Source organism: Lagopus muta, chromosome 1 (genome assembly GCF_023343835.1).
Source record: "Lagopus muta isolate bLagMut1 chromosome 1, bLagMut1 primary, whole genome shotgun sequence".
In the NCBI taxonomy this organism is placed as follows: Eukaryota; Metazoa; Chordata; class Aves; order Galliformes; family Phasianidae; genus Lagopus; species Lagopus muta.
In genome coordinates, this window is record NC_064433.1 from 168,169,783 (window position 1) to 168,186,764 (window position 16,982).

Consider the following 16,982-nt stretch of genomic DNA (forward strand, 5'->3'; position numbering starts at 1 on the left):
CAAGGATATACTTGCTAGAGAGATGTGCAGACCCAACTCTGGGGAAAAATCCAGCAATCAACAGAGAAAAAGAGTAAGTTTAGAAATAATGTTTTCCATTTCATTTCCATCTGTCTTGCAAAAGCCTGTCCTATTTAGCAGAGTAAATGCTTTCAATTGCATAATAATTTCTAGGTTCATCCTGTAAATATTTTACCTATTAGCCTGTGGAAATAGCTGTTTTTCCAAGAGATCTGTTATTGCAGTATCTGTTAAATAAGTATCTGGCCCATACCTTGGGGGAGTATTTCTCCTCCTTGTAAGTCCCACTGCTTTTCATGGTTTCTGTACAAGGCCGTGCTTTCATTCCTTGCCAATTTTTAACAGAAGCTGACACTCATATCAAGCAGGATTTATCTTTCCCACCTGCCTCTCCCCACATTGATCAGTAGAGACGATGCCTTTGAAGCAAGATGTTCTTGGCTCACAATGCTTCACTGGACATCATCACCTCCTAATGCTTTTAGCACAGGTAGAGGCTTCATGTATACAAGATTACTGCAGACATGAGCGAAAGGATATTTTAACATTTCTTCTCCCACCACACCAGTAAAGGGAATGGTTATAGACTCGGTCTAATGAGGGTGGGGAAAGGAAGTCTGCACACCCAGCAAGACACAGCCAACAGACACTGGATCTCCTGCAGCATCAGCCACTGCAAAAAAAAATTAATGTTCCCCTCTGCATCCATAAATCTACTTTAGGTTATAGATGTCAGAAGTAGAAACAGACACAAATATCTTCTAGGAAAAAATACTTAAATTTTATTTCTGTGATCTACTTTGTGATGTTTACCATGGCTTAGATTATGCACTAAGCAGGCACTCCTGATGTTTACTTGATAAACCAGTTAGTAAATCCCATAACTACTGAATGAAGAGTTTTAATAAAAACATTAAACCAAATAAGCCCATCTGATTATTAATCTTATGATTAAAAATTTAAGTCACAGGTAAATCAAAACTGGATTTTTCAAAATGTGGTAAAGCAATTCAGAAATAAAATCTCCCTTGGAGATCCAACAGTTTTAAATGTAACTGCCTTCCAGAATGTTTTACTGTCAGGACCAGATGCAATAGAAGAAAAAAAAAAACCTGAAGATCATTTTTCCCTTCAGAAGTGTCTACACATAAAAGCTGCTATAATATTTAATACTGCTGCCACAGGGGCTCAGTCCTTGGTCTTTGAACACCAGCAGGTACAAAAGTGGTACTTCAAAGCAAATGTTTCCTCTGCCTTGTAAAACATGCTATTTCAGGAAAAACTTTGTTCAATGGAAGTCGCCATGGTTACCAGCATAGGAGCACATTTGTCAATACTGTGATCATTTCTAGTAGGGTAGTGACACTGAATATATGTGAAAAGCTCTACACGCTCCCTAGAAGCCACAGCTATCTCACTGACCTCAAAAACTGACATGAGGTCTGATGTCTGCTGGACTGTGCTGATGCATTCTCTCTTGTGGGGCACCAAAGGAGAGGTGTAGTGTAGCACATAGCGTCTCTGACAGCTCCTGTCCCTGCTTTTGAGCTTGATGCTTCTTAGCAGGATCTGGTGAAAAAGGGGAATTCAGCTGCACACAACCTGACTTCCACATCCCTTCACAGAGCTGTAGCAGGTAGCTGATCCTTGAGCCTAGGGAAGGCAAATCCACTGATGATTTAATCCACAGGGAAGATGATGTGCAGCACGAGAGCAACAGGAATGTCTTCTGATCCAAAACTCCAGCTGGTTGCTTACGCAGTGATGGGTGCATTTCTGCTCCCCTTGTATTCCACTCTCATTGAGCCCCAGGCTTTGGGATGATACAGAAAAGGACTTCAAACACTCAAGCTCTTATAGCAGTCGTTACTGAGTGCTAGAAGTTTTCAATAAAAAAGTAATGCACTAGAATTCAAGTTAAAAAAGAACAATTTGCTAATAAAATACATATTTTCTGTGCTTACTGTGAACTTTGGTAGGAGTGTGCATACTAGGGATTTCAAATGAAAATTAAAGTAGTGGAACCTGGAACCAAATTCCCTTAAACTGCACTGAAAACCCTTGCTGGTGCTTTGAAGAAACAACTTTTTATTGCACAGTTGTATTTTACCTTGAAACTGTAGAATTTTAGGAGGTTGGGTGTCTTGAGACCTACCACAAATGAACCTGACCTCATCATAACCCTTAAAAAACCCCAAGAACCAATAGCCTATGTGAGAAACTGCCACAAATATTTTGGCACCATTTACCAGTCTGAAAGTCAGCCTTTTTGGGCTGACCTAGCATGAAGACAGAGCCACATGCCAAGTTGTAACTCCCCTCCTCCTTCCAAAATTGTTATTGTCTTTATTTTATTTTTAATCTACGAGCCAGCACCTTAAGTCCAGTGCTGAACGTTAACAAAGTCTTGACCTGCAGGGTGCTTATTTCTTCCGGGACCACTGAAGAAGGAAACCTTATCTACAAAGGCAAGATTCTGTAGACTAAAAATTTCCTTGCTGCAGCACCTAAATGGGATGGAAGGTGTCAGGAATGGAGTTCACAATTATTAGTATGTTTTTTCCTGTATTAAGATCAGGATTCTGCCTACAGACTGAGACAAGTGAATGGAGCAAGCACGGGTATAGTCCATTTTGAGAAAATTTAGTCAGGAACGAAAAATCCATTCTTTAGTATCTTGCCTTTATCAGCAGTCCAGAATCCTCTAAGCAAGGTGTCTTTTCTTGCTTTCAACAACTATAAAGACTCTGTAATTTATGGTATAATGCCAGAAGGAACTGCAGTGCCAACTGACCCTTTTCTTCTGGAGCATCACAAAAAAAAAAAAAAAAAAAAAAAAAAAAGAAAAATGGAGAAAGCCAAAATGCTGCTTGAAAAGAACAGAATTGAGGACACTTCTTCCCAGCAGAGTGCCCCTGCATCACAATTTAAATTAATCAGATGGGACATATTTTTGCCCTCTCTCTCTACCCTGTAGTAAAGTTCTGCGTCTGTATAGAACGAAATAAAAGGTAGAGGCTAGAGATATCCCATACACGATACCCTGATCAGTAGGAAATCCATATGCATGTGAACACAGTGCAGCCACCTCTTTTTCTCTTACTCTTCTTTGTGCTGAGAGCCAGCCTTGAACCCTACAGCACGCACTCCATCCTTCCAGCTCGTGCAGGACAGATGATATAGCCCAGCAGGCAGAGAGTAGAAAAGAGATTGAAATCTGAATCCAGGTGTGGATCCATCAGGGAAATTGATGCTTTGCCTCTTCCTCTGTTTTAGCTTGCGTATGAACTGATATGGTTCAGCTTTCAGGTTCCCACTCTGCCTTTATCTGGCTGCAGCCAGCGCTATTCTGCACCCTGCTCTTAATTGCTCAGACCAGTGCATGAGCAATGAGGAGGAGGTCTGCACATCCTCAGTGTCACTTTGATTTCAACAGGAGAGGGTTTTACTTCTTTGGTTTCTTTGAAGAATTCTGCTGATATTTTGTGAGCACTGCTACTAAACCATTTTAATGAACGGCTTGTATTATTATCTTTATCTTATTTGCCTTATCTTTAAACCAATATCACAGCCACATAAGTGCAAGAAAGTCATTAAAAATTAACCTCTCTTTTCAACAGACCATACAGAGGATCTAATGTGAAACATAGGTAACACAGAAAAGCTAACGAAAGGCTAAGACTTAGCACCTCATTCATTAAAATCTCTGAAATGCTTGGAATTCGATGCAGAAAAGTCTCCTTTTCACCATGGTTATGTTAGAGACAGAATAAAACAGAGTTAAATGAGGGAAGTGTATAAATAAGAGAGCCTGGAGTTTGCGGTAGTTTTACTTACTATCTTAATTATATATTTCCTTAGAATGATTCTTTTTTCCCTTTCTGGGACAGATGGGATAAATTAATCTTAAATGCAGCATAAAATCTATTCCAGATCCTCTCATATGCCAGTGCTTAAACATTACTAACTAGAATAATAAAAGTCAGAGATGGAAAAGATCTATTAGCTGACCACCTAAAATTTAACGTACAGAAATGTATCCATTTAACTAAACCTATTTCTAAATATTTAAGGAGGTTTGGTTACATCTTAAATCAGTTCAACAGTGGCCACAGTCAATTTATTTCACTTTGAAATCATGCTTAAAAGGGAGTGGAAGTGACCTGCTTTTAAACACCGTTGCATTAACTAAATAAATGTACGTGTGTAGCCTAAGTGACAGCAAAGTCTGTTCAGCCCTGGTAATAGAGAATAATATAAATGCCTCCAAAACACGTCCTAAGGGGGCTCAGAATCCTCCATCCCTATCGCAATTATTGAAGAATAAATATTTAGCTATTCCCAAAATAGAGGCTCAAGATGGGAATCAAGATTCACTGCATTTTTGCATCAGTTCTGCCAGTCTCTTTCCTTGGATGAATCATTTAGCCACACACAGTATCTGAAAACTTACCAATGCCTCTTACCTGAAAATGATGATTCGACAAGCTGAAAGCACAGCATTTTGGTCCCAATCCTAGAAGAAATTGGATGCATTTAATTTTATGTGAGTAAATTGATTTAGATGGAAGGCAGTCTTGAAGGACAGAAGTTTTATCCCTGTGTTATGAAGGACAGCAGAGTTGTGTATGAGTACTTTTTACAGGATTTTGTCCAAATAACTTCAAGTCAATTGGCTGGGAAAAGACTGAATAAATACTCTAATCAAAGGGGTTTATTCTATTACATAAAACCTTATATTTATTGCAAAATTTAAATGAAATCCTTCATATAAACTAAAGAATATTTTTTACTGCCTTCAAAATGACATGCATGCAAATCAAACCAGATACTCAAAATTGTTTAAATACCAAATTTCCTATACAACAGAACATTTTATTTTCTAACTGCTGATGAACTGTAGAGATTGAAAGTTTCTTCTAAAGACCATGGAGACGTGGTGGATTGACCTGCGATGCTGAGAGGCCACAAGACTGCACACAAGCTCTGCAGCAAGATTTGGTAGAGAAACCATCGATTTCACAGTGGGCAATCTGGGCTAGGTATATTGCTCCTACAGCATGCTAACCCAGCTTTGCAGCTATTCTCAAGCTGTTCTATCTTCCTCTAATTTCACAGAACTCCTACCTATGTATAGATTATTTTAGAGAACCACGGGCACAAAAATCTGGAGAAAACAGTTGCATGAACTATGCCCTGTATGAGCCCTTCATTTGATCACTCTTCATTTGATCTACTACATGCAGTATACATGACTGTATACTTGCATCACTGGCAAGCACAAATGTATGAGGGACATTAATGTTGTACACTTGTATACACTAGTATAGCTTAAAAAGTACTAATGGAAACCTAGCACTTCTTACTCCAAAATAAGATTTGTTTTGTGTGGTACACAAAACTTCTGGTCCAGTCTCGTATTTTATGATTTTGAGATTTTCACAATTTTTCTACTTTAAACCACATAGATTAAAGAATGATGGATTATTTTGCCAAGCGAGATCTCAGTTTATACCTACATGGGTGAATATTTGCACTTCAGTGTGAGGGAAAAACAGGGAAGTGTTCCCCTCCAGATATGCTGGATATGGGGAACATGGGAGCTGCCTGCAGAGAGGTGATCCTTCCGCTCTACTTAAGAGTTGGTGGCAGTGCACCTGGAGTACTGTTTCCAGTTCTGAGCCCCCCAGTACAAGAGAGATCTGGATATATTGGAAAGAGTCCAGCAAGAAGCCACCAAGATGAAGAAAGGCCTGGAACTCCTCTCCTGTGAGAAATGGCTGAGAGCTGCGGCTGCTCAGCTGGAGAAGAGGAGGCTCGGGGATCTCATCAATGTCTGTAAGTACCTGATGGAGGGTGCCAGAGCCTGGAGCCAGGCTGTGTCAATGCCAGAACCAGAGGCCATGGGCACAAACTGGAGCACAGGATTTCCCTCTGAACACCTTCTGTGCTGTGCAGTGACGGAGCACTGGCACAGGCTCACAGAGGCTGTGGGGCCTCCTCCTTGGGGATCTCCCAGAGCTGCCTGGACGTGGCCCCGGGCACCCTGCTTTGGATGTCCCTGCTGGGGCAGGGGATGGAGTGGAGGCACCCAGAGGGTCCTGCCAGCCTCAGCTGTGCAGTGATCTGTGAACTTCTCACTGCAGTCCCACCTCAGTGCATGTGACTGCTGGTAGCCTTTGCTACACCGCTAGCTCTTCACAGGAATCACTCCACGTACTGGTTTTGCACCGCCTCACTTTCTCATCGTTACTGCCGCCCGGACAACCTCTGCGCGTCTGTCTCCACGCGCAGTTTCAAAGCGATCACACGAACGCGGCCACCGAGCGCCCGGAGAGGGCAGTGAGGGGCCCCAGCGAAACCGCGCGGCCCGCCCCACGTAGGCCGCAACCGCCCCCAGTCCCGTGGCGGCACCCAGCGGGCAGCCCGGCGGCGGGAGGCCGGGCCGAGGGAGCGGCCCCGAGCCCCGCGCGGGCCGGCCGGGGCGGGCCGGTGCCGGGAGCCACCGCCTCCCACAGACGGCGGCGGAGCGGCGACGGGCATGGAGCGAGCCGGGAGCTGGCAGCATGCAGCGGCAGCAGCCCCGCGGCGGCGAGGAGGACTGCGGGGATTCGGGAGCCGAGACGGGCGGGTGAGCGCGGGGCCGGGCCGGGGCGGCTCTGCCTTCTCCTACCGGGGGCTGCACTCGTTGGCCGGCCGGGGAAAGGGCTTTGTGTGCCGTACGCGGGTTGCCTTCTTCCACCGCGCCGCAGGATGCGTTGGGAAGCGGGAGAGGGCTCCTTCGGGTGATGGGGAAAAAGTCCCCTTAGTATACGCGTGGGGAGGAGGATAGTGCCAGGCTGTGGCCGTGAGCTTTCGGTTGAAGCCCCACAGCTCTGTGTTCCCAGAGCCATCCTCCTTCCCGGGACAGCTCGAGATGAGGATGGCCGGCAGCGTGCCTTGCTGGGAGCAGTGACACCAGACAGTCAGCTCCTGGGAGGGATCACCACAGAGCCACGGAGGAGCTTAGATTTGTGGGTGCTCACCATACCGACCTATGAAGTGCTGTAAACTTTGCAGGTAGTTAACCAACCTCAGTGTCCTGTAAGTCGGTTTTACCTGAATCCGTGACCCAGCAACCAGAGGTGTGCTCTGCTCGTGAGCTGGGTGACTTCGAGCTGCAGGCATTGCCCGTGGGATACTCGTTCAGCTCCTACTTCTGCAGGACAGCAGGAAACTCTCTGCAGTCATCCCACATGGTACTGCTGGCTCATCTTGTTGGGAACAGCAGTGAGCCTGTGCTCGTTTTCTGGGTTCAGAAGGACAAATCCCTTGATGCTGTTCTCTTCCAGGTCTGTTCCCCGCCTTCCAGCTGGATTCTCCCAGCTCCTTGTCTGGGATATCTTCACTTTGTTGCATGGGGTGTACATACGCACTGGTATTCCCCTTTGTGTAATGTCATGAAATTATAGAATATCCCAAGTTGGAAGGAACACACAAGGATCACAGAGGTCAGGCAGACTTCCTATTCCTATTGACTTTCTCCCTTATTGCTACTGTAGCAGCACGTGCTGAAATTCAGGGAGAAAGGCAGTATCTTGATCTCAGACTGATTCTGGTGAGTAACAGCCTCCACTGGGATGCACAGTGCTGGTGGTGCATGAGACAGAGTGTAACAAAACTGTAAAGCTAATGGTTTGCAGAATGATATCAGGTGTTCAGCACCCAAACTGAACTAGCAACATTGCAGTTTAAAAAAGTAGACATGAAATATGACAATCTCTTTCATTTATCTAGCTATTAATTCAAATATGTGTGTTTTAATTCTTCTGTGGTCAGAGAAGCGAAGGACTTTCTCCATCACCTTACATAGTTGTCGTATTGCAGACACCTGACAGTGAAATTTTTAAAGTATTTTATGAGACCTGAGCTTAAGGACAAAAATCCACACTTTTTTAGTTCTTGGGACAACAGGTTTTCCGTTCGTCTTTGAGGAACGTGGGTAAAAAGGAATACAAAATAATCATGGCAGGTTCAAAGCTCAAAGCATCCTTGATGGGCCAAGTCACTCTTAATTTACTGTGCTTATCCAGAACAGGAAAATCTGCATTTCCTCAGGAGGGGCACTCAAAAGGATTTGCCCCAGATGGTGATGTGAGCCTTTAAACTGCACTGAGCAGCATGACAGCTGCTTATGCCTGATGCTGGTGATGTGTTGATGATTTTGTGAAGCGTCCCTGTCACTGGCTTGACACTGGAAGGTGCAGCTCAGCATAAAAGTGTCTGAGAAACTTTAACAGGAGCATATGGCAATTAATAGCTGCAGTGCGTTGCAAAGGTGTTCATTCTGAAAAGCAGTAGGTCCCTGCACTTCTATTCTTATTTTTAGTTCTGTTTAGCATCTATTTCAGTCTGATAAACACTTTGCGTATGTCTCTTTCGCAATGTTTATGTTTCAGTTTTCTCACCAAGCCAACTGCTCCCAGCGCTTGCCTTCCTGACTTACCAGACGATCTGCTTTGTGCTTTGTCTCGGTCCCATCATCGATATTGCCAAACTGCTAAATTGAGCTGTTTTCCTTTTTCTCTAATTACTCAATGGCTCAAAATAAAATTAACTATTTTCATGTTCAGCCATGGTCCTATGAAAGTATGGAGAGCGGTCAAAGTGATTCAATCAGGGGTTTACATCAAGCCTCCCTTTCTGTCTCTGAACAATAGCATGCAGTGACTGCAGTGAAGCCAGGTGCTGCAAGACACTGTCATCTCCAGAACTGTATGTATTGTTGTGTGAGCCTGTACCATGGAAGCTGTGTATAAAAACAGGCCAATCTCATACATCAGGTATTCCATATGTCTTCTGAGGTTTTGCTGTGGCTTTCAGCTACAGAAAAGCTCACTTACAGTTTTAAATCTTCATTTTCCTAATCCGCTGGAAAATATCTCTCTCTTACTGCATTTGCCTCAGTAAACACGGCTGGCAAAGAGGTCACAGAACAAAATAGTGTATTTTAAGTGACTGAATCCAATCAGAATGGATTGAGCTGTTGTTATCAAGTACCTAAATAAAGTGAGGAGAACGTGTAAGCCAATTAGTTTATATTGGCTATTTATTAATGAGATTTGAAAGTATTTGACCATCCCTGATCTAAGAGATGTTATGTACTAACTGCACCTTTTTGGAACTGTATTTTGGAGCTTTCTAGTAAAAATATTTACTTCATTTACTGAAATCTTTTAGCCCAGAAGTACAGGGAATGAAGAATTTTCTGCTGTAATGTTTTGCAGTGGTTTTGTACTCTTGAGACCTGAAATTTTAGGAAGAAGAAAAAGGTCTTTTGAGAGGGAAAGTGTTCTGATTAGAAAGCAAAGAGGGGGGAAAACAATTGGAAGAATTTGAAGGGAGGAGAAATCTTAATATTTAAAGAACTTACGAATTATAAAGAGAAGCAAAAAGGATGGAAAATTCATACTAAGCTGTTTAAAATGAGTTGCAGAAAAGTACGTTGTTCAATCTTCTTGATTTTGGAGTCTTAAATTTTTTGTTCCCTAGATTTTTGTGTTTGGTTGTTGTTGTTTTTTTTTCAAACAGGAGGAGAGCCAACTCTTTGAAAGGGTAGATAATGGCAGGACAAGGGGAAATGGTTTTAAGTTGAAGGAGGGAAGATTTAGGTTGGATGTCAGGGGGAAATTCTTTACTATGAGAGTGGTGAGGTGCTGGAACAGACTGCCCAGAGAGATTGTGGATGCACCATCCCTGAAGGTGTTGAAGGCCAGGTTGGATGGGGCCCTGGGCAGCCTGGTCTGGTATTAAATGGGGAGGTTGGTGGCCCTGCATGTGGCAGGGGGGTTGGAGATCCATGATTCTTGAGATCCCTTCCAACCCAAGCCATTCTATGATTCTATGATTCTATGATTCTATGATTCTATGATTCTATGATTCTATGATTCTATGATTCTATGATTCTATGATTCTATGATTCTATGATTCTATGATTCTATGTATGATTTGTTAGGTCCAGTTAGCTGTGTTCAGGAATTGCTTCAACAGGAATACTTCCTCCTGTTCATTAAGTGCATACACCCTAATTGAGCATAACGCTTTAGTGAGATCAGTGACATGAGTGATTTCAATATATGTGACAGTTCCCATCAGAACTTCACGTGTTCCCTCACACAGCTCTAAGGGTTGATGCTGTAAAGGTTTCACACTTTAATCGTTAGCCTGCTAACAGTGCCCAAGTTTACCTAAACTCTTCTTTTTTCCCTTCCTTACTAAGTATTCATTTGAAGTTTTGAAAAGTTACAGCTTTTAAATGATTTGGATTTGCAACTTGAGCCTTTCATTTTATAGTTCAAAAGGTTTATTCATCTTTTTAGAGGAAGTGGGAAAACCTGACATTTTCCCAATACACCAAAATGTGGAAGAAGTTTTTTCAGTGTAAGTTAAAAACCTAAGTATTGAGAGTTTGTTAATGATGCAGACTTCATCCACTGGTAGTTAAATGCTGAGTAGGCGATGAATTTTAGGAAGAAGGAAAACTGTCCTGTTTCTTTGGTAGTAGCAAACTGTCAAGGAACAGTTCAAAGATATGTAGAGAAACAACCAAAAGACTGCATAGGCTTTGGACTCTGTACCATCTAGCAGCTATCTGGAATGTATATTTAGCAAAATCAATTACTACTTAGTTGAGGATATTGTCTTGGGGTTTGATCCATTCTTTTCATTTTCTTCTGTCTATCTTCCCTAAATTAATTGCTGTAGAGGTTGTCCTAACTTCTTGGGTGTGCTATACGCATTCATTGCTTTTCCTTGTGGCTCTCCCTGTTTGCCCATGTGACCCTAGATCAGTCACAAACTCTCTGAGCCTCTTTTTCCTTATCTGTTAAGCTGATTAAGAAAAAAAAATCTTTTTCTCATTTATTTATTTATTTTTTGGTTGCAATTCTGTCAGCTTTGTGAGACTCTAAAACAGCAAATACAGTTGTTAATGGAAGACAGGACAGGATGAAAAAGAGGGTGTTCATAACTTAAAAAATATTAGGAATATTATAGTCCATTTGTGTCCTTGGTGAGAATGGGCTGCTTAAATTACCAAATGAATAGATGAACTGTTTATTTGCTCAGGAGGAGTTGCTGTTTATATGTCTGTGTCAGATGGTTCTAACTTAAAGGGTTTCAATACTTAAGACTTTGTCATCTTTGTCATCTGTCTGGGAGTCCTTCAGTATGACAAGTCAGTTTCCTGTCCCAGATTTCATCCATGTGTGACAAACTCACAGAATACGAACCACTGCTGCTAAAGCCTATTTGGTTTTTGTTTTTTTTTCACCTTGGGGGCTTTCTTTTTTTCCTGAAAATTTCACTTCCTATATATCCATCACTCTAGATATGTCAAGCTACAGAATTTGCCTTATTTGACATTCAAACAATGTAAACTTGAGTATTTTGTCACAAATTGAGGCTGAAACACCATTTCTGATCAGATTTAAGTTGAGTGAAACTATTTTGTTGAAGTTATGGGTAGATAGACCTGATGGTTGGTAGATAGCCCCCTGACTGGGGCTGTGCACTTAAAGCAATTCTGAAACAGATATGGATGTAAATCACGTTCTGCTGACCAGGAGAGTCGTACTGATACTCACAATGGCTAGGTTGCAGTATGAGATTCCTTTCAAGTAACTGTGGCTTAAGAGGAACAGAACCCCAAGAAGATGACTTTGTACATCAAGCCTCATCAGGTGCATTTTGGAAGGTTTGACACAATAATTCATCCTGATATTTTTTACTGAGAGAGTGATGAGATGCTAAAAGAGGTTGCCCAGAGAGGCTGTGGGTGCCCTGACCCTGGAGTGTTTCAGGCCAGATTGGATGTGTCCCTGGGCAATTTGATCTAGCACTTGATCTAGGAGCTGGCAGCCCTGCCTCTGGCAAGGGGGTTGGAATTTGAAAAGATCCTTGAGGTCCCTCCCAATCCAAGCCATTCTATGGTTCTGTGGTTCTATGATTCTGTAATATGCTGATATCAGCAGTGATGATGATGATGACAGTGAGAATGATGACAATGCTGATATCTCTCACATGGGGCCTTAAACATAGTTCTTGGAAATAAGCTCTTGAGTATGAGCTGAGCTGTGGGAGTCCATCCTCTGGCTTCATCACTCTACTGGGAATCCAAAGCAAGGTGTTTTGTGATGAGTTGCTCCCAGTTATTTCGCTGCAGCCAGCTTGATTACACAAGTAGAAGTACAACGAAGGTAATGGGTTTGTGTTGGATCGATATTAGTGAAACAGATTGCAATCTGACCCACAGGAATTTGGTGAGAAGAAACCCAAGACAGACTAAAAACCTAAATCTGACTCACACATTGTGCTTTAACTGCTATAAAATCCTTCTGAATGCCCCGTGGAGCAATTTCTGGGGAAGGAAAGGCAAAGAAGCTGTTAAATACAGCTTTTATATGGAACAGTGAAATTTGAAACAACTGTAGGTAAGGAAGGCAGGGAAAAATGTGACTACAGCAGGCACCATACCATCAGTTGTAGGCAAGCTAAGGATGTAGACAACAGAGGAGCTACTAAACTTTACAGGGCGGTGGTTTTTGGTGTTTTTTTTTCCTGAAGATTTAGGACTCTTGGCAGTGGAGACCTTGGGCAAAGCATAGTGTTAAAATAACTAGAGAGGTGTGTTCATTTGTTAAAATAGCTTGAGTGGTATGTTCATCTGTCACAGTAAACTGCCTTGTGGAAATGTTGCTCAGCTCAAAAACTCTAGTTCTACCTACACTAGTCTATTATACAACATATGAATGTGTTCCTGAGCACTGGGTCAGGGTTGTCTTTACTCTTGGATATTTTAGATGGTAGATGGCATCAGTTTAGATGAGGCCATCTTGTTCTCCCGTGGGATTTCTAGATACATTTAACCATGTTAACATGAGCCAGGGGCCATTGATAGAAGACGGCTTACTAGGCTGCATATCATGAGGCTTGAATGGTACAAGTGCAGACTTACACAGCAGTTGGCCTCGGTCCCGCACACTTCTTCTGAGCACATCTGTTTATTAGCATAGATGTTTTGCCACTGTTGCCCTGCTGATGTCTTTCTGTGATGCAGAGACATAACACAGCAGCTCTTCTTCCCCACATAAATGGGCTTACTGTGTTTTTATGTATTACACTCAGAAACTTCAGGTTGTGCTAGCAGCTACTGATATTCAGTGTCTCTTTCCCCTTCCTGGGTATTCTAAGGCCTTGCATTAATAATCATCAGTGAATAATGCAGTCTGACCTCGAAGGCCTGCTTAGGATCTTTTATACTTGGGATGGTCTTACACTCCTTGATAATACACACTCCTGATGCTTCAGCAGCTCTGGTGGGAATCTTAGTCCTGCATTTATCTCAAGCTTCTGCATTATTACTTTAATGTCTCTTGACATGGTTCACAGCTCCTCTTTGCTGCTGGGCTGACTGCTGGGTATGGATTCTTTGCCCTCCTTTTCAGCACCTCCTACTGTTTCAATGTCCTTTTTGATCATTTTTCCCTCATTATGTGCCTGTAAAAGTAACAGTTGTCCATTTGTTTGATTTCTGTCCTGAATGTCTCTTTCCTTTTATCTAAACTGTAATATCTATTGGTAGCACAGAGGAAATAGCTGATTGCAAGACCATGTAATTGTCTGGGAACCTCTGGGCAATAAGGCTCCAGTTTTTCACCATTAAAGTCAGAGAGTGCTTTACTCTTGAGTTATCCTAATGGGAGAATTTCTCCCAGGGGAATTGATAGGAGCTAAGACTCAGGATGTTTATAACAGGGGTGGAAAGGATGGGGAGGGATAAAATTGCTTTGTGTCCATGGAGTCCACATGACTCAGGAGTTGTTTATTTCTGTAGTCTATTTAGAATTCAGTATCCTACAAAAATGACTATAAGAAAAAAATATTTTCTATTTTATAAGTCACTAAACCATTACACACCATGAATCTGAGTGGTTTGTGGTAATGTGCTGAAAATATTAAAAATTCTACTCACTGTCATTTTTGCTCTCAGGGACTAGATTCAAGACAAAATAGATTTGGGGAAAAAATGGAGTCAGAGGGAGGACAAAAGGCAACATGTATGGTTTGAGAGTACAAAGAGAGACTCATATTCATGCCGTTAGGTTTTAGGCATGTAGCTGCGGGTCCTTCAGTATCTTTTCCATACAAACATTAAGGGAAAGACACACTTCAGACATCTCATTATCAACCATAGGTGGAGCTAAGGGAGAGTGCAGCCCTTATTTTGTCATGTGAGGTTGACATAAGCCTTTGTGCTTAATTATCTTTTTTAATTTTTTTAATTCCATGTATGTCAGTTATGCAACAAACATGAATTAAATACTAGCTTGAACCATATTAGAATTACAGAAGGCCCCCAGTACAATTCTAAAGCCTATTAAAATGCATCTGTGCAATTAGTCTCTGAGCACACTGTTGTCTCCTCCCTTCACACTCCCCGTCTTTTTATTTTTCCTCTTGTCTCATTTTTCATGGCCTGCCTGTATGCAGAATGCCAGCTCCTTGGTTCGGGACTCATTAATTCTCCATGCTCGATAATGCGCCTGCAGCACTTTGGGATAATAAAATAACAGTGTGAAGTAACAGAAAGCTGCTTCCACTTGCAGTAAGCAGAAGACGAAGCATTGTCTTGCTCCTCTATGAAATACAAGCAACGCAGATTCATATGGAATTAGCTGTGAACTACTGAACACAGATACATGCAGGGACAGCCCTGGGCTGTTTACTAACAGAAGTGCAGATTAAATGAATCCTTGCTCGGGATGCTTGGAGGCAGCTGGATGGATATTGCTTGCCTCTGGGCTTGTGAAGAAAGAGGGCTGTGTTAAATTAACAGTTTCAACACCTTCCCAAATATACACGCTGCCAAATGATACCCACATGATTTTCTTCTGACAATACCCCACAGCTTTATGCCCCATACAGCACTAACCTCTGCAATTGTCTTATCCCCTTGGAAGCTGAAAAAAGAGCATCTCCCTCTCTGCCTGTGCCATTTCTACCTCCTCCTTTCCCAGCTGTACAAGTGTCTGGGGGAAGTGTGGTTGAAAGGTACAATTTATTTGAGAAGGAGATGCTGTGCACGAGGGGTGCATGGGTATTGTAAAAAATTCAAGGGAGTCATTTTTTACTAGCCCTTCAGGATGGGGTAGTTCCTTGTGCACCTGCTCACCTGAACAAGCAGACTTAGCATCTGACCTTCAGGTTACTGAGTGCTAAACATGGGACTGTGAACTAGAGGGATGACTGTTTTCGCTTTGTTTCCTCTGCAGAGATAAGTTCGTATCAGAACCCAAATCAACTGCTATAGTTGTTGGGGATTTATTGCTTATATTCCCTTGGATGCCTGAGAGCCTGGATTGTGAAGGTATCCTGAGAATATGCTTAGATGGTATCAATTTCCAGAAAAATATCTTAGGAGTCAAGGCTCACATGCTTTTTTGATTTAAAGAAATATTGCAAACTTATTGCAATTATTTATATAAAACAAGCAGTTAGATTTGGATTCAAGAATTGTGTTTTGGTTCCCTAAACAGTTTGCAGGGCACTGCAGGGTAAACATGCAAGAAGGTAATAGTGGCAGAGCGTTCTGTGGGGCTGTTCTGGGGCACTTGGAGAATAAGGGAGTGGAGGATCCATGAATGAGCTCCAAAATCTAAACACTCAGAAGTCATCTGGAGGGACTCGGAAATGAATTTATTTGTTTGTTGGGTTTTTTTAAGTGTATTCAGTGTTGACATACTTGTTTTGCTTCATTATTTGTGGATCTTTGGGAAACAAATGGGTCCTGTTTGTGACTTTTAAGCAGCACAGAACAGAGCATTCAGAAGTTTGGTGTTCTTTGTAAGCAAAGTTTTTTGTACCGTTGCTTGAAATACTTAACAGCTCTGACACTGGTGTATGAGAAGTGGCACATGAGCCAGCAGTGTGCTCTTGCAGCCTGGAAGGCCAACAGTATCCTGGGCTACGTTGGAAGAGGGGTGGCCAGCAGGGAGTGGGAGGAGATTGTCCCCCTCTACTCTGCCATCATGAGGCCACATCTGCTGCCCCAAACACAGGAAAGACGTGGAGCTGTTGGAGCATGTCCAGAGGAGGACTACAAAGATGCTCAGAGCACTGGTGCACTGCTACTGTGAAGAAAGGTTGAGGGAGTTAAGCTTGTTTAGCTTGGAGAAGAGAAGGCCCCAAAGAGACCTTGTGGCCTTCCAGTACTTTAAGGGAGCTTATAAGCAGGAAGGGGAGCAACTTTTTACACAAGTAGGTAGTGATAGGACAGAAGGAAATGTCTTTAAAATAAAAAAAGGTAGATTTAGATTAGATGTTCAGAATAAATTTTTGACAGGGTGTGATGAGACACTGGCACAGCTGCCCAGAGAAGCTGTGGGTGCCCCATCCCTGGAGGCACTCAAGGCCAGGTTGGATGGGGCCCTGGGCAGCCTGAGCTGCTGGGTGGCAGCCCTGACCACAGCTGGGTGTTAGAACTAGATGATCTTTAAGAACCCTTCCAACATAAGCCATTCTATGAATCTGTGATTCTACAATGTTTTCATGAACAATTCTATATGCACTGACATACGACCTCTAGCCAATGATTTTGCTGAGAGTTGTATTGAAGAGGGAAAGGGTTTCCTAGAGCAAAAAGCCTTATGTGTCCAGAGAGGTGAGGTGAGAGAGGTGATCCTGCCTCTCTGCTCTGTGATGGTGAGGCTTCACCTGGAATATTGCATCCAAATATCCTCAGTACAGGAGAGACATCGAGCTGTCAGAGCGCATCCAGAGGAGGGCCACCAAAATGATTCAAGAGATGGAATTCCTCTCCTGCAAACACAGGCTGAAAGAGCTGGGACTGTTCAGCCAGAGAAGAGAAGGCTCCGGGAGACCTGGTTGGCCTTTCAGTATTAAAAGGAGGCTGTAAAAGATTG

General features: G+C 42.6%; 1 protein-coding gene across 1 annotated transcript in view; it reads left to right on the forward strand.

Annotated features, from left to right (window-relative positions):
* Nucleotides 1–6,546: 6,546 nt before the first annotated feature.
* FAM124A (family with sequence similarity 124 member A) overlaps nucleotides 6,547–16,982 on the forward strand; it is a 42,182-nt gene continuing 31,746 nt past the window's right edge. The window contains exon 1 of the mRNA XM_048930341.1: nucleotides 6,547–6,652. Within this exon, the coding sequence (XP_048786298.1) occupies nucleotides 6,588–6,652 (65 nt within the window). The 5' untranslated portion in view covers nucleotides 6,547–6,587. The remainder of the gene's footprint in view (nucleotides 6,653–16,982) is intronic.